Source organism: Macrotis lagotis, chromosome X (assembly GCF_037893015.1).
Source record: "Macrotis lagotis isolate mMagLag1 chromosome X, bilby.v1.9.chrom.fasta, whole genome shotgun sequence".
In the NCBI taxonomy this organism is placed as follows: Eukaryota; Metazoa; Chordata; class Mammalia; order Peramelemorphia; family Peramelidae; genus Macrotis; species Macrotis lagotis.
In genome coordinates this window covers 95,795,321-95,823,173 of record NC_133666.1, presented here as the reverse complement: position 1 = coordinate 95,823,173, position 27,853 = coordinate 95,795,321, and the positions used below count along the sequence as shown (strand labels likewise).

Sequence of the window (27,853 nt, the reverse complement as noted above, 5' to 3'; positions counted from 1 at the left end):
TAAAAATGTCATAGAAACAGAATCTTGGAAGTGGAAAGGACTTTAGCTGTCCATGATAAATGATAATTTCTCTTTGACAAGTAACAAGTAAAGACTAATAATCTCAATTCTAATGACTGATAACCTGATGGCTAGCAGATAACTTTTTTAATGAGAACCAGGAGAGAGTATAGAGAAAAGGGAAGAGGGTTCATCAATACAAAGCCTTAAAGTAAATCAATATTTATGGAGTGGGTGTGAAAGGCAACTGATAAGCATTCCATTTTTGTAGTTTTCTATTTCTTTAAAAGAATTACATATGCTTGAACTTCATTAATTCATTACCAGCTATGTTCAGTATATTCAATCTAAATTTGTTGCTTTTAATGTTATCTTCATTTACATTGTTAATAGGAATTTTATATATTGTTCTTGTGGTCTTTCTTGACTGCATCAATTCATCTGAATCTATGTTTTTTCCATCATCTTAAGATTTGTTCTTCCTTACAGTGCAGTAGTATTCCATTAAAATATTATTGTTTGATTCAGCAATTTCCCAAACTTTTCTTTTTTGCAAGGCAATGGGGTAAAGTGACTTGTCCAGGCTTACCGGCTAAGTATTTAGTGTCTGAGACGGAATTTGAACTCCTGACTCCAGGATCGATGCACCAACTAGCTGCCCTAATAGTTTAAAGGTTGACATTTAAAGGAGAAAACATTTCTACATTTTGTTGTTTGAGATTCTTTTTTAGAAGGAGAAAAGACACACAGAAGGATAGTCGTGTTAAGTTCAGCAATTGTGAAGTTATTGTGAATGCTCTTCCCTTTAAACTTTAAAACAAATCAGTACTTAATTACATTATTTTTCCCTAAAAAATTTTTATAGTCTTAATTTTTCTAATTTAGTTCAATTAGTACATTTGCTTTGAGCATTTACTATGTTAGTAAAGAGTTTGAAGCATTCTCAAAAGGAAAAACACAAACAAATGAAACAGTTAAAAGTTATGTATCAGGTTGAGTGGAATATATAATTAGAGCTGTAGGAGAGAAATAGTTAGAAAATAAATCATTGTGGGCTTGAGTGTGGGATTTGATGGGGAGGGGGAGGGTCTGGACAGGAACCAAGGAAGATAATGCCAAGGAGCTAGCATATTATGAATCAAAAGATTTAGATGGAAGAGTGAATCGTGTATTTGGATGATTATTACAGTACTGAATTGACTGGAATGACTTTGGATTAATGAAATAAAAATTGGTTAAGGTAAGGTAAATATTGGGAAATGATTAGTTAAAATGTGATCGCATTGTGAAGAATCATGGACATCAGGCTAAGAGTTTTGGATTTGATTGCCTTTGTATGTTTTTGGTGACATAGTAAAAGCAGTAGTATTAAGGTCAGATTCAAAAAGGGGGGGATTAGATACAGCACCATGCAGGGCAACTAGGCGGCGCGGTGGATGGAGCGCTGACCCTGGTCAGGAAGACTCGAGTTCAAATGTGTATTGAGGTACTTAATAATCACCTAGCTGTGTGACCTTGGGCAAGTCACTTAACCCCATCCCTTGCAAAAATCAAAACAAAACAAGAAATTGCTCCGTTGAATTATTAGAATTGACTGCAAGATTCCTGGAATAGTCAGATTTCGTACTCCAGACAAGAATTCTATTTTGTAGTATCTTTGAAAGTTGAATATTTCCAGGATTCGAAAATGCCCTATTTCAAATTGTATTCCAGTTGGTTTGAAAGCTTCTCATTTGAGTTTTTTTTTTCCTATAGCAGAAACATCAATCTGTCCTCTGAGTGATTTCACTTACTTGTTTTAGATCTGTCATTTATTTGTTCTAGATTTACCTTTTGTAGTCATTTGAAAATAACTGTCCCTTTAGAGATTTTTTTTCTTCTGATATTTGTTGTAGAAGAATTTAAATCTGAAAAGGAGAAAAGAATCTGGTCAAATCTCACCGTAGTTTCATAATATAGACATGGTCTTGTTTAAAGTAATTTCTGTGTGTGAATATTCATTCAGAGAAATTTGCCAAACTTTTATTGAGACTACGAACATATATAGGTTCTTTTACATTTGCTTAAAAATAAAAATTGTTTTTTACCTTCCAGTTTCTGTGGTTTCCTTCAAGTCTCTATTAAAGCTCCATCCTCTGCATGAAACCTTTCCCAGTTCTTGTAAAGCCTAGTCCTTTTGCTTTAAATCTCCATTTAATATATATACGTGCATACATGTGTGTTCACCATGTGTTCGATACCTAGGTTGTTTGCGTAGTGGCACAATGGATAGACCTGAATTCAAATCAGACCTCAGACACTTAATTTTCAAGAAAATGTAAAATAATGCCTTTCTTTAATCTTTTTTTGGGGAAATAGTTATTTTTAAATAAGAATACACTATTTCAACATATAATGAATTTATTTTTAAAATATATTAATAGATATTTCAAAATTTTAAGTTTTAATTTCTAATATGGTAAAAATTGATAGAACCCAGCTAAACCAAAAGTATTTGGGATCATCAATTTTTAAGAGAGGGATCCTGAGATCAAACTCTTTGGGAACTACTTTTCTAGAACTGTAGTTGTATATCAGTGATCCTATGATCTTAAATATAAAATATAAACTCTTAAAGCTTAAAATTTCAGTGAGTGTTTAAAATACTCTACATATATACTAACAGAGTTTGAAATCCAAACATGGAGCTCAGGAGAGAGACCAGAGCTGATAAATAAATCAAATAGAATTCTGTGCAGGGATCATAATTGAGCCCATTAGGTTTTAATGTGTTCACCAAGAGAGTGTGGAGAGAAGATCAGCACAGAATGTGGGGTACACCATAAGTAAGGTGTGCTTTGTGGATTATGATCTAGCAAGAGAAACTCTGAAAAACTGGCAGATTGGAAAACCAGAACAGAACAAGTGGGAAAAAAAAAGTATCTTGGAGAATGTGGTCAACATTGTCATGTTTCAGAGAGGTAAGAAGGATGAGGATTGAGAAAAGACCATTGGACTTGATAATGGGCAGAGATTTTTGTGGGACCTCTGGCAAAGATGTTTATATGAAAGGTTCCCTCAAGGTGCCCTTCTCTGGAACCTATTCTGGAATAATGGAGTATTAAATATAGCAAAGAATCAAATCTGTCCCAGAAGACAAAATTGCCTAATACCTGTGGACTTCCAGTGGAGAAGCAATGGTTTGTTGTAAGACAGTGTTATGTTGACTTAGATAAACGACTAATTTCCTGGTTAGGGACTGGGATAAAGACACATCACCTTACCCCCCCCCCCCCATGCATTTTCCTTGCCTGTAAACTGGCAGAGGTACAAATGACAAAGCTGATAAAAAAAATGAGCTGACTTTAAAAATAGAGAAATAGACAAACCAATCTCTGATAATTAGACTTAAAAAAAGAGGAAAAAACCTAAATTTGCAAAATGATAAATTAGCATTCATAACACATGGAGAAAAAATATAGGCAGAAATACCGCAAAATAATTTTTGCATTATTATACCAACAAAACCATTAAATTAAGTAAAATTTATATTTAGAAAAAAATAAAGCAAAAATTAAAAAATTTGGACACTCTAAACTCAGAATCAAAAATTAAAGAAATAAATTCACAAAGAGTCTTGATTCTTAAAATTTTTTTGTGCGAGGATTTAAAAGTAAATTTTATAAAACATTTCAGGAACAACTTATTCCAATTAAGTTGGTTTCAAAAATGAGAAAACATTTTACCAGGCTCATTCTGAGGTAAATGAGTAGTTTTTGGCTAGAGAAGAAACAATGAAGAAGAGAAAGAAAACTACAGATTAATCATTTGCAGTGGCTGTTGTAATTTTAAAACTTAATATTGTATGACAAGATTTATTTTATACTAGAAATGCTGGATTGGTTTTGTATCAGGAAAACTAGGCATAAATCATATTACATAGGCAAAGAGATAAAATTATGGCTCTAAGCAACTATTTGCTGGCCATCTTTGCCCCCTGCCATCTGTTCTCCTCTACTTTATATTGATGTTCTTACATGTATGTCCTGGACTTTTATTGGTGAGCATTGTGTACATCTGGCCTCAGTTACCCTACCCCTACTTTACTCTAGTTTACTCTAGCTTTGAGAATAGTAATCATATTGCCACTATCATTCTTGGGAAGGCTGTGTCAGTAACTTCCAGTAACTTCTTATAACTATTCCACTGATTTCTCTGCCTGGTAGTCCCCCTAGTATGTATTATCCTTTATTAGAATCTTTTAGTTCATGAATTATCCTTGCTTTAGTTGATATCTCTAATAATGTTTAATAATGGTTTTTCATTCATTTATTTGTCCATTCACATGCAGGTTTATTCAGATAACCCAACAGATTAGACTATAAAACTAAATAAAATAATAAACACACACACACTTATCAGAGTATCCAGTAGTAACTTGAACCCTCCAAGAGGAAATAGAAAAAGAAATTGCATTCAAAATAACTATAAGATATAATAAATTATATATGAAATAAATTGTGATGACATGATTCAGACTTATGTATATAACCACAGAATGCTTTCCAGAGATAAAGAATTGAAAAAAATTTGATTCTTCATTGATCAACTGTAGTAATATAGAAAAAAATAGTCATCTAAATTAATTCATCTACATAGATATAATATTACCATGTCAATTGAACTATCAAGATGAGGTTTAAGAACTAGGAAAAATACAATTTATTTTGATAAACAGTATCAAGAGAAATGATGAAACAGGTATTAGTTAAGGGAACTTGACATTGTCAAACAATAAAGCATTAATCTTCAAAAATACTTAGTACTACTTAAAAATAGAAAAGAAAAATAAAAAGCATCTGCTTAATTACTTTTTACTTTTTTTTTGTTTTTACATTTTTTTTAGTTACAAATTCTTTCCCTTTAGCCCTTCCTCTACCCATTGAGAAGGCAGGTAAAATTATAGAACACATTTATTAAACAAGATCTAGGAGCAAATGTTCTTTAGAACAAAATGCCAGGAAATCATGTAAGAAGTTTAACAAAAATTAGGTTAATATCTTAAGGCCTTATTAGAAGAAAGAGTCATATCAAAAGAATAAAGAAAAAGAGTATATCTCTTTTCAAAATTATGTCTAGTCTTTACTGAACAAGAAATAGATTAAATAATAGAACAGAAAAAGAGCCATTTATTTTATATAAAAAATTTAAAATAGCACTTTATTTTTCCAATTACAATTTTCAACATTCAATTTTGAAAGATTTTGAGTTTCAGATTTTTCTTCTTTTTTCTCTCCCCCCCTTCCCAAGATAGCAAACAAGTTGATATAGGTTATATATGTATACATATTAAATAAACTTTGAAAATAAACTTGTAAAAAAACTTTGGCATGAGCAAAGTCAACACAGTATTTGAAGGAGATCAGCATTTGGCTGGGAGAACCATTTTAACAATGTATCACTGATACAGATCTATTGGAAAATATGCTGATGGACACAAAATACATGGAATATGTAAATAATGAAGAGTAAGTCATAGTCAAATAGTCAATTAAAAGGCATTTAAAAAATTTTAAGTTATCAATAATCATGTTGAAACAAAGTTCCATATCAGTGGTGTCAAACTTAGTTTAAGTTCTCTGCATGTTGGCTGAGAAAACCACAAATCAATATTTATTTTATATTGTATTTTATTTATTTTGTTAAACATTTATTGGATATATTTTAATCTGATTTTCTGTGAGCTCTTGAAGGTTTGGGGGTAGGGAGTTTGATATCTGTGCTCCAAATAAAGAGAGAATTGAAAATTAAAATCATTTTTAGTTATTAAATGTGAATCTTCTCCCCCTCCTTTGTTGGGTTGAGGGACCTGTAAATGTGGAACATTTACATATACTGTAGGACTGGTTTGATAAGTTAGTTCCTTGTGCTGAAATTGTTTTTTTTTTTTTATTTCTATTTGAATGAGAAAAAGGGAGGGAGAACACTGAAAAATGAAGATAATGTTAAAAACAAGATATAAGTAAAAATTAAAAACAATCACTCTGAGGTTTTTATTTTAGTTTAGAGCTATCAGATTAGGTCAGATGAAAAACTTCAAATATTGTAGGAGAAGCAAGCTGAAGCAAGGTTGGAATTGTGTTTGGATTTAACTGTTCTGGAAAACAATTTTGGTATTGTCAGGAGGCATAAGCTCCATTATGTCAAGAAAAATATGACAAAGAGAATATGTGCAAAAATGTGGGGCAAAATGATATGAAAAATGTGATAAAGGAAAAATGCTTTGTGGATTAGGGGTTGGGAGTGGTAAAGTACTGAGTATTTGGTATTTTATTAGAGGAAAAAAATAGCAAACCATCAGAGTTTTCTGTGTGATATGAGGTACAGAGACTGATGGGAAGAATGTTGTTTTCTAAAGTTTTGTGCTATATCTAGGTAAGAAATAATGAATATTAAAAGTAGTAGTCTAGTAGAGAAAGCAGGGGTATGAGAAGAATTTGGAAATTGCCTTTTTGTATTCACAGTAGCTAGCCAACATTTCTGTTATGCACTTTCTGCTTTAAAATCATTACTGTCCTTCCTCAGATCTGTCATTGCTCTCATCATTGAATAGCATTCTTAACACCTTTTCCATCTTATAGGATTTCTTGTCCATGACTTATAGATTGTTCATTGCGAGTGGAATCTTTTTATATGGTTTTGGATTATCAGGTTATATGTGGACCATTCTTTGGTTAACTCTTGCCATTTCTGCAAAACTTTTGCTTCTCTTGTGGTCATACTTCTCTCTGACGGTATCTTTTACACTCTTCCTCCTTCACAATTCTTCTTTGTTCATGTATTTGCATCTATCATGGGGCTCTCTTGTTTCCCTTTTTGTGATTTGGCTCTTCTTTGGGCACTATGCTATTCTATGACTTCAGTCACACAACATCACCAAAGTAATAATGGTGACAAGAAAAATGGACTTTCCAAGGGAAACTTGAAGTCATTAAAAGCACTTAAGTAACACACGTGTTGCCAGAACTTTACACATTTTCTTTCTAAATTTAGTATTCTGCTGCTTATTTCTTTTGGGACTTGGGGAAATATCTTAACCTCTCTGAATCTCTATTTCCTTTAAAATGAAGGAGCTATATAATTCTGTTAAGTAATTATATTAACTTCATCTCATAACATGAAAAAACTGAGTCTTGTGGAGGTTAAGTGACTTGCTTAAAGTGACATAGCTAGTGAATGTTTAAGTTAAAGTTTAAGTGCATAGCATTTTGCTTTTCAAGGCTCTGTTCCCATGCCAGATGTGAAACAAGCAGGACTAGTAGTTTTAAGGGGAAACTATGATGATCTGTGTTAAGAGTTGTGAGATTTTAGGTGTTGGTGGAATTCCACATGGAAATATCCTTTAGGAAGTTTAATTTTAATGATGTAGAAGTTTAGTCAATGTAAATCAATTGCCATAATGAATAGAACTTAAGAACCTAAAGATCACTTTATTGAGCAAAGACATCACCTACCTATAGAAAGATGACTCTCTTGGCAACACTTTTAGAATATAAAGTGATATATAAAACCATATGGAGAAAGTTAATAGGAAGTAGTATCTTATAAAAACAGTGAGTGATAAAGGGAAAGTAAATTAATCTTTTGAATTACATTTCATTGTTTTTCAGACTTTGAAAAGTAATCTTTCCTAAATAATCTTGAACTTCTCTTAATACCACACTTTCCCCACCTGAGAAATCAAGAGAAACAAAACTCTATTATAAACACACACACACACACACACACACACACACACACACATAACCTAGGAAAACATGTCTCCCCTAAAAAGTGATAATTTGCATTCTGAATCCATCACCTTTTTATCATGAGGTAGTAAGTAGCCTGATTCATCCTAAGTTTTCTGAATTTGTTGTTCGTCATTGTATTGACTAGATTGTTTTAAGTTGTTTTTACATATTGTGTTGATCTGTTCACTTCACTCTGTATTGTTCATCCAAGTATTTACTTTCTTACAGCACACTGGTAATCCAGCACATTAGTATACCATATCTTTTTAACCATTCCCCATGCAATATCTAGTGCTTTGCCACCACAAAAAGAACTGTTATAAATAATTTTCTTTAGGGTATAGAAGTAGGAGGAATATTGTTGGATCAAAGGATTTGTGTGGGATAAAAATCAATTTAAAAAAATATAAAGACTCTTTTGAGCAAAAAAAAAGTTTATTTTGGCTTTTCTCAAGAAAAGGGCCCACTTCAAGTCTCACAAAGATAGTGAAGATCAAGGAGCTACCCCAAATTGACAGTCAAGCAAGCTTTTATGACCTAATGTTATCCCCTCCTCCTCCCTATTGTTCTTCTCTATCTACTCATTGTTTAGTCTTCAGTCACATTCTACTTGTGAAAATCTACCTCAACAACCAAGAAGGAAAGGTTTTCATAAAATAAAAACATATTTCATTGTTTCCATGAATCATTACAGAGTGTATAAGACATATTTCAAGCATTTTAGTCAGGCTTATAAAATTTACAAGGTACTATTTTACATTTTAAAGTTTTTTTGAAACTACATTCTCTGCCTCAATTTCCTCATTTGTAAAATGAACTCACAACTCTCACTCTTGTGATGAATCCAGATGGTGAGAATAACCTTCAGGATTAAAATTATCTTATTGAAGTAATGTAACTTGTCTTGGAAGGCAAGGTTTAAGACCAGTCTACTATCATCCCATTCAGTAGTTATCAAACAAAGGAGGCTTATGAGCTTCTTTGGAATGCAAGGTTTTTCTCATGGGAACAAGTCAACTATCCTTTTAGTAGTCAGTAAAAATAGTCTTATCAAAAGTTAGGAGAGTGAGCCACCTGTTTGGAATACCAGGGTCCTTCTTCTAGAAAATAGTTTAAGAATAATCATGTTCTTTCTTTAATATTTCTTAACCCTTAGAGAACTTCACTAAGAATATTAACTCTGAAATGGTTTTATTGGGAATTCACCTAGATACATATATATATACATAGTTTAGTAATTTGGGAAGCAGTTTTTTGCTTTCATTTGCTTTTCACTAATGACTCATGATAGCATTTTATTTATATGTCTGAGAGTTTTTATTTCTTCCTCCAAATTCTGGCTATTCACATTCTTTGACCATTTATCAATTAGGGAGATGATTGCTATTATAATTTTGAATGTGCTCCTATATATCATAGAAATAATAACCTTTATTAGAGAAAATAAAAATAAAAATCCCATCAAAATACAAAGCATAGATATTCTGAAAATCAAAGAAGGGAAGCAAAATTTACATGAATTGACATTTTGAAAATGAAATAATTTTGAAAAATTTTGAAAATAATAGAATACATAAAGCATTATTAGCTAATCTGATTGGGGGGGTTGTGTGATTTTTTACAAGGCAATGGGGTTAAGTGACTTGCCCAAGGTTACACAGCTAAGTCAGTATTATGTGTCTGAAATTAGATTTGAATTTGCATCCTCCTGACTCTAGGGCTGGTGCTTTATCCACTGCACTATCTAATCTTATACTTTAAAAAAGAGATGAAAACTAAATTATCAAAGAGAAAAGAAAAATTTGCAACAAATAAAAAAGAAATTATTATTGCCCATTTCTAGAATTAGAGATTAGATGTATCATGGCTTTATAGCATAAAATTGGCCCTAGAAAAAGGTGTAGAAAATAAAAGATGTCATTTGATTGGGTAGTATAAAACAGAATTTTAAAGGCTCTCAGTGACTCTCATATGTAAAAATCCTACTGAAACGAGAATGAAATTTTTTTGATTTTCTGATTCTTGATATCTAATGAGATCAGAAGATATATTTTGCTTTTTACATTATTGCATCACCTTTAGTGGGAAGGAATGGTGTGTTTACACATATATTGATTTCATTCTCATAACAACTCTGAAAAGTATGAGTGCTATTTTCTCCTATTTTAAGTCTCTAAGGTCAGATTTGAACTTAGGTCTTCCCAGTTCTAGGTCTAGCATTTTTTTCCTACTTTGCCACTAACTGTGCTTTATTAAAAAACACAAACTCCAAAGGAAAAAAGGGATTCCATGGAGATAATGGGGTAATCTCTTAAGTTTGCATTCCGTATTATTATTTTAGCAGTTGTGCCAAACCCTGGACTGTTTTGCAGCCTTCTAAATAAGACCTCTATAGAGCTACTAGACAGTGGCATATAGTGCCAGGCCTGGAGTTAGGAAGACTCATCTCCCTGAGTTCAAATTTGACCTCCAGCTTTGTGACTGGACAAGTCTCTTCATTCTTTCTTTCAGTTTCCTCATTGATTTGGATTTGGCAAGATGCAGTTAGTGATAGAAAAAGGGAGTAGGGGAGAGCATATGGTTAAACTGGTTCTTTAAGAGATCTGGAGAGTAAGAATAGAAGGTAGAGCAGGAGAGGGCTTGGAATATGGTAAGAATTTGCTGCATTAGAGGTGACAGTGAAGACAAATAAAAAGTTTAGAACTAATAAAGCTGAGAAAAGAAAGAATGATAGACAAATTTTGGAGTGCTTGAACATGAAATTAGAATACTTCTGGATGAAGGCAAGCTTATGGGTTTGACCCCCTTGTTTAGCTAAAGTGAAGTAGAGAAATTAGTTTTAGGTTTTAAGCAAATTAAGGAACGAGGAATTTAGGATATTTGAGGAAACATTCATTATGTGGAAGACTCCCTAATACATTGTTTCCATGAATCATTACAGAGTATAAGACATTTCAAGACATTTTAGTCAGATTAAAAAATTTATAAGGTACTATTTTACATTAAAGATTTTTTTTGAAAATCTCAGAGCTCTGAGAAATCCTTTTTTTGTTCCTATCTATTTTCTGTTTTTTTTTGTTTGTTTTCCTATAAGACTCCTAGTGTATATATAATGGAAATTGAGAACATCAGTGTGTACTGTTAGTGGTCTGGAAATTTCTTCTGGAGGAAAAAGAGACAAGCTTTTATATACTAAGTTTGAAACATCAGTTAAGAATTGGAATAGAGAGTGAAGATGATAATATGTGTTCAACTAGTATTAACATTTTCTTGATTGGAGTAGATAGTTTAAGTATTCATTAGGTTCAGAGAACAGAAGAGATACCAAGTTTTGCTAACATGCTGTTTAGGTGGAGTGTACTGTTCATAATGGGATAAGACAACAAATATTAGTAGCTATAATATATAACATTACACGATAAATACATTAGAGAGTTGGAAAACAAGGTCCAGGTTGCCAAATAAGGTTCTAGGAAATTCTCCATGAAAAAGGTAGCATTTGGAGTTAGATTTTAAGGGATGGACTTGTTAGTTTGGACACACATGTTGTTTTTTTGCATGTGTGTCACTCTGGCCACGCCCATCTGTGTGTCTGGAGATGTCAGTTTGGTCATACATGTTAGTGCACACAGCTCACAGGTCTGTGCTGACCAAGTGGCTGGTAATCCAGCAGATCTCACAATAGAGATCATATCCCTATCAGTGATTGCAAATCCGTTCTTTTCTTTTCCCATTTTCTACTCTAGAGGACTCATCAATGAACCAATTGAGTTACCTGATAAGTACTCTGGGAAGTCATTTCTCACTTTAGTTTGATATTCTACCAACAGTGTTCTTTGTCTCGGTTAGAATCTGAAGTTGAGGTGAAGAATGAAGCTGGGTTCAAATTATGATCTTGAGATATTACCAAATTGTCTTTTTCTAAGGATAGCCTTATATTTCAGGATTCTAGCATCAGTCAATCATCTGCCTGCTTTCTGGTTTAATAGAAATAATTTAATTTCATTCTAACCTGGTGCATGGTCTCCTTTGTCCTGCTCCTATTTGGACTAGGGACTTCCAGTGCTACCCCATTCTTCGCTATGTTCACAAACAGGTGAAAGGGCTTTTCTAATGTTGGGAGTGCTAACACTGGGCGGGTGGGATGGTGTATGTGAAGAAAGCATTTGTTTTAGTTTCAGGATCCCAATCTATGCATTCTGGACTCTACTCCAATAGGGTTTTAGTGATTGGTGTATTGGAATCGATTCAGACCTGACAGCATCCAATTAGGCCCACCAAACTTCCTCAGCTCCTTCTTGGTCTTAGGTATTGAAGTGTGCAAAATACTCTCAATTCTATCTATCCTAGGAGGAACCAGCCTCTTATTTCCCTCACTGATCAAATGTCCTAAATATTTGACCTCTTTGACCTCTTTTTCTACAAATTGGAGCTTTCCCTTTGACACCCATAATCCAGATTCCCCCAGGAAATTCAGTAATTTTATAGTACACTTACTAGTGTTCTCCCTACAATCAGCAAATAATCCACATAGTGCAGGACCCTAGTACCCACAATCGATGTAAGAATTCTCCAAATCCTTTTCCAGAACCTGTCCGTTTAATAAATTTGGAGATTCAGTATATCTTTGAGGCAAAACATACCATTGAAACTGTTGTTTCCTCCTGGTATTGAGGTCCTCTCATTAGAAGTAAAATATCTTTCTGCTACCTTCTCGGGGCACTCCAGAATGCGTCCTTCAAATCCACCACACTGAACCATTTACTAGAACTAAAGATTTTTCCTAAAATGGTATAGGGGTCTGGGACAACAGGGTGAGATGGTAGGACCACTTTATTGACTTCTCTTAAATCCTAAGTTAATCTAAATTTTCCATCCTTCTTCTGGACTGGCAGAATGGGAGTGTTGAAGGGTGAGATACAGGTTTCAATCAGGCAGTTTTTCAGGAGACCCTGTATAACAGATTTCAGTCCCATCCTGCCTTCCCCAGAGATAGGTATTGTCGAACCTTGACCACCTCCCTTGGGTCTCAAAGGGTAATTTTGATAGGGGTTATATCAATTCTACCTGGGTTATTGGGTTCCACCCAGATGTTGGACAAAATATCAACCTAGTCCCTCTCCTGGAGCCTTGTTATTCTGCTAGGACATACATATCCTTGTCCCTTTTAGTATTAAGGCTAACTTAGTAATTAGTAAGTCTCTTCCTCATAGATTGGTTCTAGCCTCCAGGATCAGGGAGTAGTTAGCTAATTGGTTTTTTTTTTTCAATTTAATTTTGCATTTCTGAGTCATAGGGGCCAGGTCGTTTTCTCCCTTGACCCCTGAGATAATCAAGGTTTCCTTAGATAATTCAACCCCATTGGGGAGCTGTATGAGTGAAGTTCTAGCAGCTGTCTATGAGGAAACAATATTCTTTATCCCTTGGCCCCACTCACAAATTTACTAAGGGTTTTGGGTGGGTGCTTAAGAGCCCCTGACTCCCCTAATCATCATACATACATAGACAGTCCCTCAAAATATGTCCCTCTGCTTGACACTCGCAACATTTTATTAGGACCCTATTTCCTGAGCCTCTGCCCTTAGGCATCCCAGCTTCAGAGGAGTTCTTCCAGTAGAACCTCCGCTATGGCCTGTGAGTCAGAATCCTTCTCTCTTCTAAAGCCTTCTCTTCCTCCTGAATTTAATCCTTGTACAGCTTGTACAAAAACCTTGGCTTTCTGCTTCTGTTTCTCATGTCCCTTCTTGTGTAAATTTCCTCCAATAGACTAGTGAGGCACTTATTATTCTCCTATTCTATCTTCTGTAACTTTCTGTTGATGTCTGGCTAGATTAGTCACAAAATGCAATTTTAGGGTTCCCTCAGTTTTTGGGTCATCAGGATCAAGTCCAGAGTACTTCTTTATGCTTTCTTTAATTTATTTAAATATTCAGCAGGGGCCTCCTCTTCCCTGTAGCACCAAAAAAGTTTAGTTTCGAACTTTCAGTACTACATTTCTGACTCCTGTAACTACAAATTCTCTGAAATTATCCTGCAAATGCTCTCAGTGACTAGGTTATGGTGGTCCCTGTGGGGATCCACCAGGGGAAACTTAGGATCAGCAGGAACAAGTCCCACTGTTGGGGGGTGCCTGCAGTCCTATTCATGGCCACTCCTCTTATCATCCCTTGTTTCTCCTGTGTCCAAAGGGTATTGGTGAGATGGCATTAGCTTACCACAAGTGTACAAATTTAGGCCCAGAAATTGGTCAAATTGCTCTGGTAGTCTTGTGGGATCTTCCGTTAAAGATTTCATTTCTTTTTTAAAAATGCCTGACATCAGTGGTGCTGAATGGGACGTTTACATAGGCCATGGTTCCCAGCCCAGTAGGAACCTCCCTAAAGAGGTACAACTTAGCTTCTGGTTATTTTGGAATCTGGTGACCCCAAGGGGAAGTTTTCAAGATCCCTTTGTAATTGCCTAATTTCAAACTGTCAGCCTCTAACACCACATCTGGTGTTCCTTTCCTTACAGACCAGCAAGAAAGCAATGATAGAATGATTTAGAAATGTCAGTAGGAACAAGGAATTTGTCTGTTCCTTTTTTTGACTGAGTCAGTATTGTCTGTCATCAAATGTACCCAAAGAGGGGACTGCAAGGGATGAGGTATGTTCATTGAAGAGAAAGCTTCAGTTAAAGTAGGAAAATGGAAGAAATGTTGATACCTTTGGGCTTTTCTAGAAATTTTTAGCTATCAAACTGAAGAATTTGTAATTTTTTTCCTTTTTTTGTTCTGGAAAACTAGATTTTGAAAAGTTGGATGATAAAGTGGTTTTCAGAAGATTAATGGAGAGGTAATGAAGGAGATGAATTAGAATAGGGAGAAATTGGAGTTGAAGGACAGTTATTGAGAGGCTCTTTCAACTCTTCATTCAAAAAGCCTGCTAAATTGAATAGTTAAAGGAACTATTCAATTTAGCAGGCTTTTTGAATGAATTGTTGAAAGAATTTGACCAAGTTGAGTGGTGAAACTATTATTTAAATGGAAGAAATTAGGAGAGAGAATGGTGATTAGAAAGAAGACAGTTCAATTTAGGGGCAGGATGTGCTATGTGCTATGACCTGATAGGTTACCAGACATAGTTTTTTAAGAATTTAATGTAGTCAGACTTGTTCATTTAGATGTAGCTTTCTTAAAATTTAATGTAGTCATAACTAGTTCATTTATATGTGTGTGTAATATCTCTCTATATATATATCATAAGCTAATAGTCATAAAGAATTGCTTTTAAGTTTAGTCTGTTGTCTGACAGATGCAGGAAATCACATTTTTAAAATGTATAATTCCAAATGATATATTCTATTTCTTTTTGCTATTTTCAGAAGGGTGTCTGTGTATGTGTGCACGCTGAAGTTTAAAATTTATTTCTAGGCTTTATCCATTCTGAAGTACTATAGATTTTAAGTTTTAGGTTGCTATAGATAATAATTTCAGCAGTAAGCAAAAGCAAATGATCTAGTCAACATGGGTAAAAACTCAGAAAAATTTCTTTCGAACTTAGACAACTGTGGAAAAATAATCGTTGCTGATATTTTGCATGATTATGATGATGAAATGTTACTCTTTCAATTTTTAATAATAAAGGAAAAAAGCAAAATTGAATTCATATTGAAAATCTATAGGAGTAATGTTTTTACAAGGCCTCTTTAATTTTATTTTATACTTCAAGTAGCTGCATTTGATAGTAGTAAAAATAAAACATGCTTGTGTTTTACTTTGAAAGTTTATTTTTAATTTTTTTAATTTCAGGTTTTACTGCATACAGTTATGGGTACTTAGAGCAACTAATGTGTTATATGATGATATATTCATAAATTAGGAATAATCTTTTTTAATCTTGTTATTTTTTAGCTAATGGGAATGACAGCAAGAAATTTAAAGGAGATCGATCTCCCTGCTCTCCTTCTCGTGTTCTCCATCTTCGTAAAATTCCAAATGATGTTACTGAAACAGAGGTCATATCATTAGGTCTACCATTTGGCAAAGTAACCAATCTCTTAATGTTGAAAGGAAAAAGCCAGGTATGTAATAATTAAAAGTTCAGAAACATCTCTCTATGCTTTTATAATTAACATTTTTATAAGAAAGGAAATTCTTGTTTATTGTAGTGGTTCTTGTCATTGCTATTTAAAGACATTCACATGTGCTTTCCTATGTAAGATATAGTACCTAAAAAGTATGTTAATAAATATATAATATTTCTTTAAATTCCCTGATAGAGAAATGAAGCGAAGTAATTGGTATCTGGTGTGGTAAATGAAGGAACTGACTGGTGTCCAAAATACAAACAGATAAAATAATTTATATTAATTGTAACGTCATTAAACAGGAAGGATGTGTAAGAGAAGGTAGAGGGAAAGAGAAATCTCTAAAGCACTTTATGTGTTCTGATATTATTCCAACAGCTTCCACAGTAGTAGTCCCTTTTCAGCACCTGATGCATTATTCATTTACTGCTTGACATTAATGTTTATTCACTAAAAATACTGAGTACTATAAACCCAATTTATTTAAGATCTTTTGTGTCCTGGTATCCTTTATAAGGAGAATGAAATAACAGTAATTTTAAAACGCATTGCAAATTTTTAAATTTGTTTTGTGTTGATTGCAGGCATTCTTAGAAATGGCTTCTGAGGAAGCTGCTGTTACTATGGTGAACTACTACACTCCAGTTACTCCTCACCTCCGAAGTCAACCTGTTTATATTCAGTATTCTAATCATAGAGAACTTAAAACTGACAATCTACCTAATCAGGCTGTGAGTATTCAACACTTTCATTTTAAAATATTAATTAGACCGTGTGGCATCAATCCAATTAGTAAATTTATTTGAATGTTAAAAGTCAGAAACTTGCATGTGACTGCTAGATCTAGTGTTTAGATTTTTTTTTTTTTTTTGCTTCTTGCAAGGCAGTGGAATTAAGTGATTTCTCCAAGATCACCCAGCTAGGTAATTATTAAGTGTCTGAGGCTGGATTTGAACTCAGGTACTCCTGACTCCAGGGCCAGTGCCCTATCTACTGTGCCACCTAGCCACCCCTCCCAAGGAATTCAGAGAGATTGAAATCGGTTTATATTTTTACTACTTATTAATTGAGCTTAAAACTAGCTTATAGCTTATAGAATTTACTATTAAATTATTCAGCCCTTAAAATATATGTATATGCTAGAGGTCAGAAAACAGACTCATAACTTTTTTATATTTTTGTTTTGCAAATCATATTTGGATATAGTGTCTTAAATTTTTTCTTCCCAGGATTTATTTAGTTAAAAGAAAGTAGCTGTTGTAGTTGTCTTAGAATATTTGAGTTTCTAAAAATGAAGCATAATATACAATCTTCCTAGTCTGTGACATCTTCATCTGAGGAGTGAAAGAAGCTTTTTTTAGTTAGCTCTTATGCCAGCTGCCCTATCTAAAATATTTGTTTTTCATATTTTAGGGCTAATGAAAAGGGCTTTAGACTTTTGAGTCTGAAAAAGCCGAATCCCAATACTGACTCAGACAGTTATTAGTCCTGTGACTGTAGACAAATCACTTCACCTTTGGACCTTATTTGCCTTATCTCAAAAATAAAGGGATTGGATTCGATATCTCCAGAGTCCTTTCCAGCTCTATATTTATGATGCAAATTTTGCATGTGTTATGCTATCTATCCTGTATACCACTACCAAGTGAGCTTTCTCTTGTAACAAACAAAAAAGTTAAACAAAACTGTGGATACAGTGATTACATTTGACAACAGATATAGGAAAGCATACTTATAGCCCCATTCACCTCTTCTCAGAGCCAAGGTTGATCATTACACTTACTTAGCATTTGTCTTCATTTGGACATTCTTTTTTATTGTTATTGTAGTAATTTAGGGTTTTTTTGCAAGGCAAATGGGGTTAAGTGGCTTGCTCAAGGCCACACTGCTAGGTAATTATTAAGTGTCTGAGGTCAGATTTGAACTCAGGTACTCCTGACTCCAGGGCCGGTGTTCTATCAACTGTGCCACCTAGCTGCCTCTGTAGTAATTTTTAATGTCATTTTGTTGATTATTTCACTGTGGATACATTCTTTTAATTTTTTTGAATTTCTCATTTCTCCTTTTTCAAATTTCTCATTATAACATTCTATTTTATTTAGAAGTGACAATTTGTTCAGCTCTTTCCAAATGATGAATACCCACATTCTTTCTAGTTCTTTAATGTTATCCATAAGAATTGTTATGAATATTTGATATATATGGGACTGTTCATTCAGTTTTTGAGCCTCCATGAGATATATATCTAGTTCACATAATTACTTAATGACTTCTCTTTGCATATTTGCAAATTGTAGTCTAGTTTGGTTGGATAAATTCTTTCTCCGTCAGCAGTGTTCTTGACTTTCAATAGCTAGTCCAGCATCAACATATTCAGTCTTTTGTCATTGTTTATTTTTCTGGTATGTTGGCAGTTAAATTTACATTTATTTAGTGTTTTGTTTTAGAGTAGTCTTTCATATAATTGTTGATAGTTTCCAATTCTTCTTTTTTCAAACTCTTAAAAAAAATACTTCAGTGTGCTGGATCTAGAGTTAGTAAAGTCTTATTGTGAATCTTGCCTCATGTAATAATGAACAGCTTTCTCATCTTTGAAGCAGGAATAATAGATAACTTCACCTGCCCTTCAGGCTTGTTGTGAAGACGAAATATGACTTCTAAATTATAAATGTTACCTATTCCCCGAGAGTCAAGAATGAATATCATTTATTTTTTTCAGAAGGCTACACAACCCTAAGTATGCTGTGAGGTTAAAGATAGCTGGAACTTTTAAACATATTTTGTCATAATTGAATATAGAGCATTTGAAGAATGATTCTATGGTATGTGTTCTACATGATTCAAGAGATAAGGGTTTGATTTCTATCTCGGAAGCTACCATTGTGACCGTGGGCAAATTCCTCTGTTTCCTTATCCATAAAATGGGGGTAATAATCCTCTCTTAGCTTATAAATTTGTCATGAGAAATGCACTTTGAAAACTTTTTAAGTGTTACAGAAAAGTGAATTACTATTGTCATAATTTTGAAAGCACTATTTTTATCTTTGAGGTCTTAAAAAATTGAGTGCCTAAAAGTTGTTTGGATTTCTTCTGTATATTGTTGCTCAATTCCAGTTATTTGTTTAATTTATTCCTGTCTGCAAGTTTTTAAATGCTTCTTCCACTTTTTTGTATTGACATGGAATGCCTGAGGTGTGGGAATAGGTTAAATGTGTTTATTGAATTATCACTAAGAAAAAAAATCTACTATTAGATTTTGAGCTATTCAAGGAAAAGGACTTTCTCTTGCTTCTCTTTGTGTCCTCAGTGCTTAGTATTGTGCCTGGCATATAGTTGATGCTTAATAAAAGCTTATTGATTGATTAAATTATTTTTTTAAGAAGTTGATGTTTCCACTCCTTTAGCTATTTGTTGTCCTCTCAAGAATAATCTGATTTTAATTAGCCTCATGATAACTTTCTGCAGCCTCATTTTTCCTTCCATTACCTTTTTTTGTTTTGTTTTGCTTCAGTGATACTGGTGATAACTTTCCATATCATTGGGTTGGGCCCAGGTTTACTCAGAGAGTTACCAAGGATTTATTTTAAAGAAATTTTGTCTTATCTAACTTTCTTTTAAAAGTAATATTTAAGGAAATGGTAATGAAAGATATAAAATAATTTAACTGGGATCTGGTTAGTTCAAATTTTACCTTATCTCTGATTTATAATGGAGTCTTTAGTTTTAAGTTTATTTTGATCTTCTGACTAATATTTTAGATTACTTAAGTGAGCTTATTAAGAGAAAGTATTATCTTTTTCTAGATTCCCATTCATGAGTCAGTATAAAAATTATGAAGCAAGAAAAGTGTTTTTGTAGTTGTCATTTTGTTTTTTTAGTTTGTTTTTAAGCATGAGGTTGGAAAACAATGGAAATTTTGAGAGAAATAAATGTATTCTATATTTAGTAGTGCTTTAGCTTCTTTTGCTTAGAAACACACACATTTGATTTTCTAATTAAATTTTGCTTTTTGGTTCATTGGGAGATATGAAAGATTTTGGATGCATGAGCAAAAAATTAGAATGGGTGGTTATTTTTTTTAAGGCCATTATCTTCTTGTATCATCTCTTCCTACTAAAATAAAATAAAACATCTTTTTTAGGGAAATTGTACCCTTGACTTATTTTCATATCTGTTATCAAAGAGAAATTGAATGATTTTTTCCTAAGTTGGATAGACTTTGGATTTTTAATAGAATTCTGAAGGACTCAACCAAAAAAATGTATATATTAGCTACCTTATAATAGTTTTTGCTTTCTTTTTGGGTTTGCATATCTATTGGTTAGATTTTATAAGAAATTCTCATTTTGAATTGTTTGATAGCGAGCTCAAGCTGCATTGCAAGCCGTGAATGCTGTCCAGTCTGGAAGTCTGGCCCTTACTGCAGCCCCAGGCAGTGATGGTGGAGTTCTTTCTGGGCAAAGCCCTGTTCTTCGAATAATTGTGGAAAACCTCTTTTATCCTGTTACTCTTGAAGTACTCTATCAGGTAAGGAGAAATAAGGAAGAGAACAATATTCAGATCTTTGATTACTACTTGTTGTCTGTTATTTCTTTACTTTTTTTTTTGCAAGGCAATGAGGTTAAGTGACTTGCCCAAAGTCACACAGTTAAGTAAATATTAAATGTCTGAAGTCAGATTTGATCTCAGGTCTTCCAGACTCTAGAGCCATTGCTCTATCCACTGTACCCACCTAACTGCCCCTACACTTTATATTTTTTTAATTTTTAAAATTTATTTTAAGGCAATGGGGTTAAGTGACTTGCCCAGGGTCACACAGCTAGGCAATTATTAAGTGTCTGAGGCTGGATTTGTACTCAGGTTCTCCAGATTCCAGGGCCTGTGTTTATCACTGCACCAGCTAACTGCCTGCACTATATATATATTTTTTAATTTATTCTTTTCTCTTTTTTGAAAAAGATCTTTATTTCTTCACAGTGACACCTCAGTAAGGACACTCTCCCTTTAGCAAAATGTTCATTTAAACAAAACAATCACATACATTGGACACAAGTTTTGAGGTCAATGAAGTATTTGTTCGTAAGGTATATGAAAAAGGACAATATCAAAAATATGTTTTTTTTTGTTCTAGGCAAAAGGGATAAATGAAAATACTGATAAATTTTATTCCTTTTCTTTACTTTCTCCATTCATTATATACATTTTTAAGAGAATAATTGATATTCATTGATGAGATTCTTAAGGGTATTAAAAAAGAAAAATCAGTCTTTCATTAACAGTTTTCCACAGTAATTCATGTCTTAACCACCTCAAAGATGACTAAAAAATTCAAAGGATATAAATTCTCAGTGTGATCATTGTTTGTTGGCTATTAAAATGCATTTGATTAAGCTTGAGGAACATGCCAAAGCCGTGATCTAACAAGGTATCTACCATGTATATGTCAGAATTACATTAAATTCCTTGTAAGCTATAGCAACCCTGATAACTGTTCAGTTTTCTCAATTATCATCATATGAAACTTAAAAGCAGACATATGTATACTGCTGTTAGGGAGATACATTACAAAGTCCAAGTTGAAGAAGGATTCCTTATAATGAGTGAGGTCCTCCAGACACTTTTGTATGTAGGGATATTGTACCAAATATGTCAAGCCTTGGCATAGTGTATAAATAAAATGTCAATTATGCTACTCCCATCAGTATATGTATTCAACACAGCTAACCATTTTAAAATTTTCTTTCAAATTCATTGTCTTTCTGTATATTTAATCATCAATGTAGGGGAAAACCAAATGAATAAAGAATGTCTATTTTTTTTCATGATAAGCTGGTAAAAAAGGTGAATTGTATAGTTCCTCCATAAACATAATACATTTTAGATAGTCCCAATGAATAGAGAGTTGGGCCACAAAATTAAAAAAGATGAAAAGAACAAGTTGAGAAATTGAGAATTTACAGAGTTATTCTAATGACCTCAAACTTATTTGTGGAAAACCAAAAAAGGCTTATGTTTTCAAAACTAGTATTCTCCTGGTGTTGATCTGTCACTTAAATTCATAGAACTAGGCAGTCTGTCTCTGAAGAACGAAAGCTGAGGGTCCCCCAGAGGGCAATGGAAAAACACTAGGAGGCATGAGTAGATTTTTTTTGATACATGGTTTGAAGAATATTATCAAGGAAATGTCCAACTGAAAAAATGTTCTGGTCACATTCTGAGAGTGTGGAATAATTGATGGTGCCCATCTGTTCTACTTGTAAACTCATGATGTCAATGGAAGCTACAGGGATAAAACTTATACATGATATACAGAGGATAGGTTGTAATTTTTGTCCTTGAACTTGGTATCCACATTGATGGAGTCCATTATGGTGTATTAGAATTTATCAGGTAATACTAGTTTTAATTATTTACCTATTTTTCCAAGTAATTGCAAAGTTCACACAATTTTGAAGAAAATTTTAAAATTGGTTAGCTGTGTTGAATACATATATTGATGGAAGTAGCATCATCAACATTTTATTTATAACCCATGTAATTTCCCATTCATGATAAAAACACTGTTATTTGGTAAATAATACACAATCATAAACCTTTTTCAAAGATTCCCTATCCAAAGTATTACTTTCAGGAAAGCATGGTTTAAAAAGCAGATGTCTCTATGGGTTTTTCTTTTTTCTTTACTTATTTGTTAATATGAACTTATTTTTATACTTGGTATTTTTCACAAAGTTAAGTTAGATTTAGGAAATAGTTATATAGTTCTATAGAGATATGTATATACACATGGACACAGTTTATATATATATTTATGTGTGTGTGTACAAAATAAATATGGGTTCTATGTTGTGTCCAAACTAGAATTTTATTGTTTTGTGAAGCATTGCAAAAATATAACCCAGAAATACTCCCAGTCCTCCAATCTTTGTTATAACTGTCATCAGTCAGCAGTATCTAATTCTATACTAATATTAATGTGTGTTTGACTTTCTTAGGCATGGAAATTATGCTTACGAGTGACTAAGTCATTTATCTTTACATAAGGTTAAATAGCATCTGAAAGAAATTATGATGTCATTTAATTTAAAAAAATTAATAATACTAATATTCTGCATTTTTCCTTTTGAAGCTTTTGTAAACAAGTTGTTACCAAGGTGCTTATTATTATAAGAAATATTTTAATCTATTAAGCCCTTTATGAGTAAATATCAGTAATCTCTTTTCTTAGCAATTTTTGCCAAGTTCTATCTAAAATAAAATAGAGTAATCAGGTGTTTAATCTTTAAGGTATGATTAACCCACAGTTTAGCTGAAAAACAATAGTAATTATAAGCAACATTTAGCTTTTGTGAATTTACATAGGTTTATTGTGATAAGCGGTGAAATGAATTCATTTGTAAAATTAGAATAAAAAGCTTCTGAATTTGGAATGGAAAAAATTTATGGAAATATTTGGATGATTTGAGACTAAATTTACTGTTTATAAATGAATAACCTAAAATATGTCATGAAAAGTAATGCCTGAAACTTCTATTTGTTACTTGATGCATTAATAATAATTACTGGAAATTGAGAAAAAACTCTTCAGAAGTGTGGTTCTATAGGCTGTTTTTGCAGGTTCAGGGACTGGGATCTGTTAATAATGACCATACTTACATTTATTTGATCAGGGTGATATGTAGGAAAATTGCAAGATACAGTATTTATATATCAGAAAAGATTCTTTCCCAAGCAATGATAGATGTTTTGATGTCTGAAGAGCCAGAATCCTTCTATTTTAAAGATGGTAGAGCACTGGTTTTCTGCATTTGCCAACAAATGTAAGGGTTACTTCTACATTACTAAAGATAATCAGAAAAGTACTAACATTTCTTCTTGGATACATGCACTTGAAGGAAATGTTAACAACTAAAGCTTAGGAAGCAAAAATTTATTATCAATTGTTGATTTTTGTTAATTTTTAAAATCCCAGATAGTTTTAGATATGGATTATCACCTTTTAACTTTAAGCATTATTTTCAAAAACAAATTATTGGACTTACTCTATAACTATGGGATGTTACTTAAAAAAAAAACCCAAAGCAATAAAATAAATAAAAAGAACTCTTCCATATGACAGTTTATCTGTCAGGCTCATCTTTCTACCAGTACTAGAATTCCATGCATTCAATATTCAAGACCTTTGTACACTAGATTTTTGAACTGATGTCCCTAGGGGAAAAAAGTTACAGTAATTCTACCAGTTTTAAAATTGAATCTCTACCAAATGTAAGAGGAAAGCTACTTTCTTTTCATTAGTCTTGAATTTTTTCATATTGTTTGCCATCATTAGAAATATATTTGAAGCGACAGATTATAAACTCCTTATCTTTTTATAGTTTTTTAAAATTGTTTTATTTCTTTTCATTTTTTTCTCCTTCCTACCCACACGGCATACTAGAATTTTTCACCTTTTTGTCCATAATATAATGTACTTTGATAGTTGAAAAACTTAAAGATTAATTTCATTTAGACTTAAAATGCTAGAAATCTTTGTAATTTTTAAAAATTTAATGTGTAATTTAAAAATTGTTTTTAATTTCCTCTGGTGACATTTTGAGGTCTCTTATTATCTTACTTCCATGACTATACCAAGCAATTAGCTCTAGTGCTGATCTCTCTCTTTGAAGTTCCAGCTGTCAGTGGAAAGAGCCAATAAGTGATGGGAAATATGGAATGTTATTTTATTGCTATAGATGAAGTGATAAATGGGTATCAGTTAAGTTGAATGACGGTGTTTTTATAAATTAAATTGTTTTAAAAGCATTAAAAGAAATTACTATTTAGAGGAATATTTATGTGGATGCATGTAAAAACCAAAAATCCTTTCTATTTTGACTAAACTTCCTTATTATCCATTTAGAAAAACTTAGGATTTTTGAAGTTATGGGTACTTTTCATGTTAGCTCTTGGGAAAGCCACTTCTGAGTAGTAAAATTAACTCTAGAATGGGATGAATCTTTCCTCCAAATTGACTTTGCCTATTCCAGTTTTCTCATTTTTCTCAGTGGCTATTTACTCATTTTTCAAATTCTGACAGTTTTCTTAAATTTCTTTTCCACCCCGACATTATTTTTTAAAACAAATCATTTCCCAATCTCTCTCTCTCTCTCTCTCTCTCTCTCTCTCTCTCGCACGCGCGCACACACACACACCCCTCTCCTTTGTAACAGTTCATTGAAATTATTTGATAACAATTTGCTGTAGGAATCTTTCAGCAAATTCTTTTGATTTCTGCTGTCATCTGGATAATTTAGACCATCATACATACATATATACATACATACATACATACATATTTTAATGGTCTGTTTTTCTTGTTTGCAGTTTTTTTCTCCTCTTTCATGCAATCATTAGGATAGTCTTCAAATTCAGAAGCTTGCAGTTGTTTCCTTTTATATAAAAATTGATATCAAAAATTTCCTTTATACTGTTGACCCATTTTACTATCCATCCTATTTCCCTCCTCCCTTACATTCTTCATTCCTGTTATAATTGATTTAAAATTACAGACCAATCCCTTCATTTCACACATTAGGGAACTAAGTTGAACTGGACTTCTAACATGCGTTAATTAAAAGTTTTTTTTTCTCCCTACATTGAATGACCTTTTTCTGTCTGCATCCTATTTTACTTAACCCAGAAGGCATTTGATTTTTTTTTAATGCTCCTGATTCCTGATACTAAATGGTATTTTCCCTGTATACTGGTTCCTCATCTTACTCCTTCTTAAAGTTGATATATTCTCCAGTTTTCTTGGTTTTGTCCCTTTGATTTCCTCCTTATATCTCTTTATCATTCATTTCAATGGTTCCAGTTATCTCCTAGTAAATGATCTCTGATCCAGAGCTTTAGTTCCATAATGCCAGTGGCTTGTAGAATATGCTCACCAAGATAAGCCATCCAGTTCTTAAGCTCAACCATGACCCTGTCAAATAATTGCTCTTCCCAAAAAAACCAACCAAAAACATGCCAGTGTTTCATTGTTAATTTGTTTCTGTTGTTATCTCTGTTTTTCCATTGATGCTGTTTGAAAATTTGGATCAATTCTAGCTCATCCTTCTTCACCTGTTTCTTTCCTTCTTTGTTCATCCTTCTACCCTCATGGTCTAGTCATTTATTAATCATTCTTATGTCACTCTGCTAGAACTGAAATTGCCATAGTTTCAGGTCAAATCCCATTTATGCTGATCTACTGATCAATCCTTTGCCATCTTCTCTAGCCATAATCTCATTTTATCTCTCTTCATGAACTTATAGCATATACTGTTTTTTTGTTCCTTTAGTTGTTCTTGTATTCTTTCTTCTTCATGTGATTATAGATTCCTCTTGTCCCCTTTTGTATTTTTTTAAGTCTTATATTATGCACATTGTAGGTGCACAGTCTATTTTTACCAAGTTGAAATGAACATCAAGACAGCCCCTTTCCTGTTTCTCTTTTAGGGACAACCTGAGAAAGAAAGAAAATCACTGTCATTGCACCTAAATCATAATATACCCCTTCCCACTCTCTCTTTTGCTGGAAGTTTACACATAGTCAGCAGTTTCCATTATATTCAACTTGTAATATTTATTCTTATATTGTTCTGAAATTACCAATTTCCTTAAAAATTTCTTTCGACCTTAGGTGTGATTTTAATGTATCTTTAGCCAAGATTCTTACTGAAAGACTTTGTAGTTTTTAAAAGAGAAAAAAATAGTGCTTTGTAGCGATTATTAATATCACTTTCTTAAGTAAAGATATTTCTATAAATAACTTAAATATTTCAGTTTGTTCCTGTTCTTTATTCAAATTTGTAATTTTTCTTTCAGATTTTTTCCAAATTTGGAACAGTCTTGAGGATTATCACCTTTACAAAGAACAATCAATTTCAGGCCTTGCTTCAGTATGCTGACCCTCTGAATGCACATTATGCCAAAATGGTAATTATGACCGATTTTTAAAAGTTCTTTTTATTGTTTCCATTTTTATTACTGATATCAGAATTATTTAGTTTCTTTATGAAATGATATTCACCATTTCATAATTTAGAGCTTTAATTGATTTGACTAGAATTAATTATCTCTGACAGTTTTCCAATATTTCAAATTAAAATATCCAGGTAAATTTTTATGTTTAAGCAAGTATTTTAGTTGCTTCCAGTAATATTTTGAAGATTTTTTCTTTTCTTGGTTTATTGATGCATTTTTAGAAATATATTGTTAATATAATTTGAAGTGGATCACAGTGACAAACTTGGTAGTCCTTCTTATCATTCTTCCCACCCTGAAGCATAGTTAATGCCTAAAGGTTGTTGAATTACTGCCCAAAAAAAGCACTATTCAGTGAACATTGAGAAGACAACTAACTTATGCTTTTTTAATTTTTTTTATTTCTTTTAATTTTTTATTCTCATTTTGTACAAATTTTTTTACATTAATAAAATATTCTTGTTTACAAGTAAACAAAATACCCCTCCCCCCATGAATATAGACTTACTTGGGTGAAAAAAGTAAAGGGGAGAGAAAAAAAATTAAAATTAAAAAAATAACAGTAATAATTGTAGGTATGGCCAGGTGGTGCAATGGATGAAGCACCAGCCCTGGAGACAGGAGCACCTGAGTCCATATCCAGCCTTGTAAACCCAATAATCACCCAGCCATGTGACATGCAAGCCACCCAATCCCCACTGCCCTGCAAAAACCAAAAAGAAGGGAAAAAAAAAGACCCAAAATAAAATAAAATAGTAATAATAGTAGGGGTGGCTGGGTGGCGGACAGAGCATTGGCCCTTGAGCCAGGGGCACCTGGGTCCGAATCCGACCCCAGACACCCAAAGATCACCCTGCTATGTCGCCCCAGGAAGGCCACCCAGCCCCACTTGCCCTGCACCCTCCCCCAAAAAATAATAACAAAAAATGTGCTTGAGTCTTTGTTCCAACACCAACAACTCTGTCATGGGTGGATCACATTCTTTATGATAAGTCCATCACAAA

At 33.0% G+C, this 27,853-nt stretch overlaps 1 protein-coding gene across 5 annotated transcripts in view; it reads left to right on the top strand.

The window, feature by feature from the left end:
• PTBP3 (polypyrimidine tract binding protein 3) overlaps positions 1-27,853 on the top strand; it is a 138,088-nt gene that overhangs the window by 82,905 nt on the left and 27,330 nt on the right. For all 5 annotated transcript variants that reach the window (XM_074200151.1, XM_074200152.1, XM_074200150.1 and 2 more), the window contains 4 exons: positions 15,664-15,833; positions 16,424-16,570; positions 20,202-20,366; positions 26,691-26,801. In XM_074200151.1, coding sequence (XP_074056252.1) covers positions 15,664-15,833; positions 16,424-16,570; positions 20,202-20,366; positions 26,691-26,801 — 593 coding nt within the window. The remainder of the gene's footprint in view (positions 1-15,663; positions 15,834-16,423; positions 16,571-20,201; positions 20,367-26,690; positions 26,802-27,853) is intronic.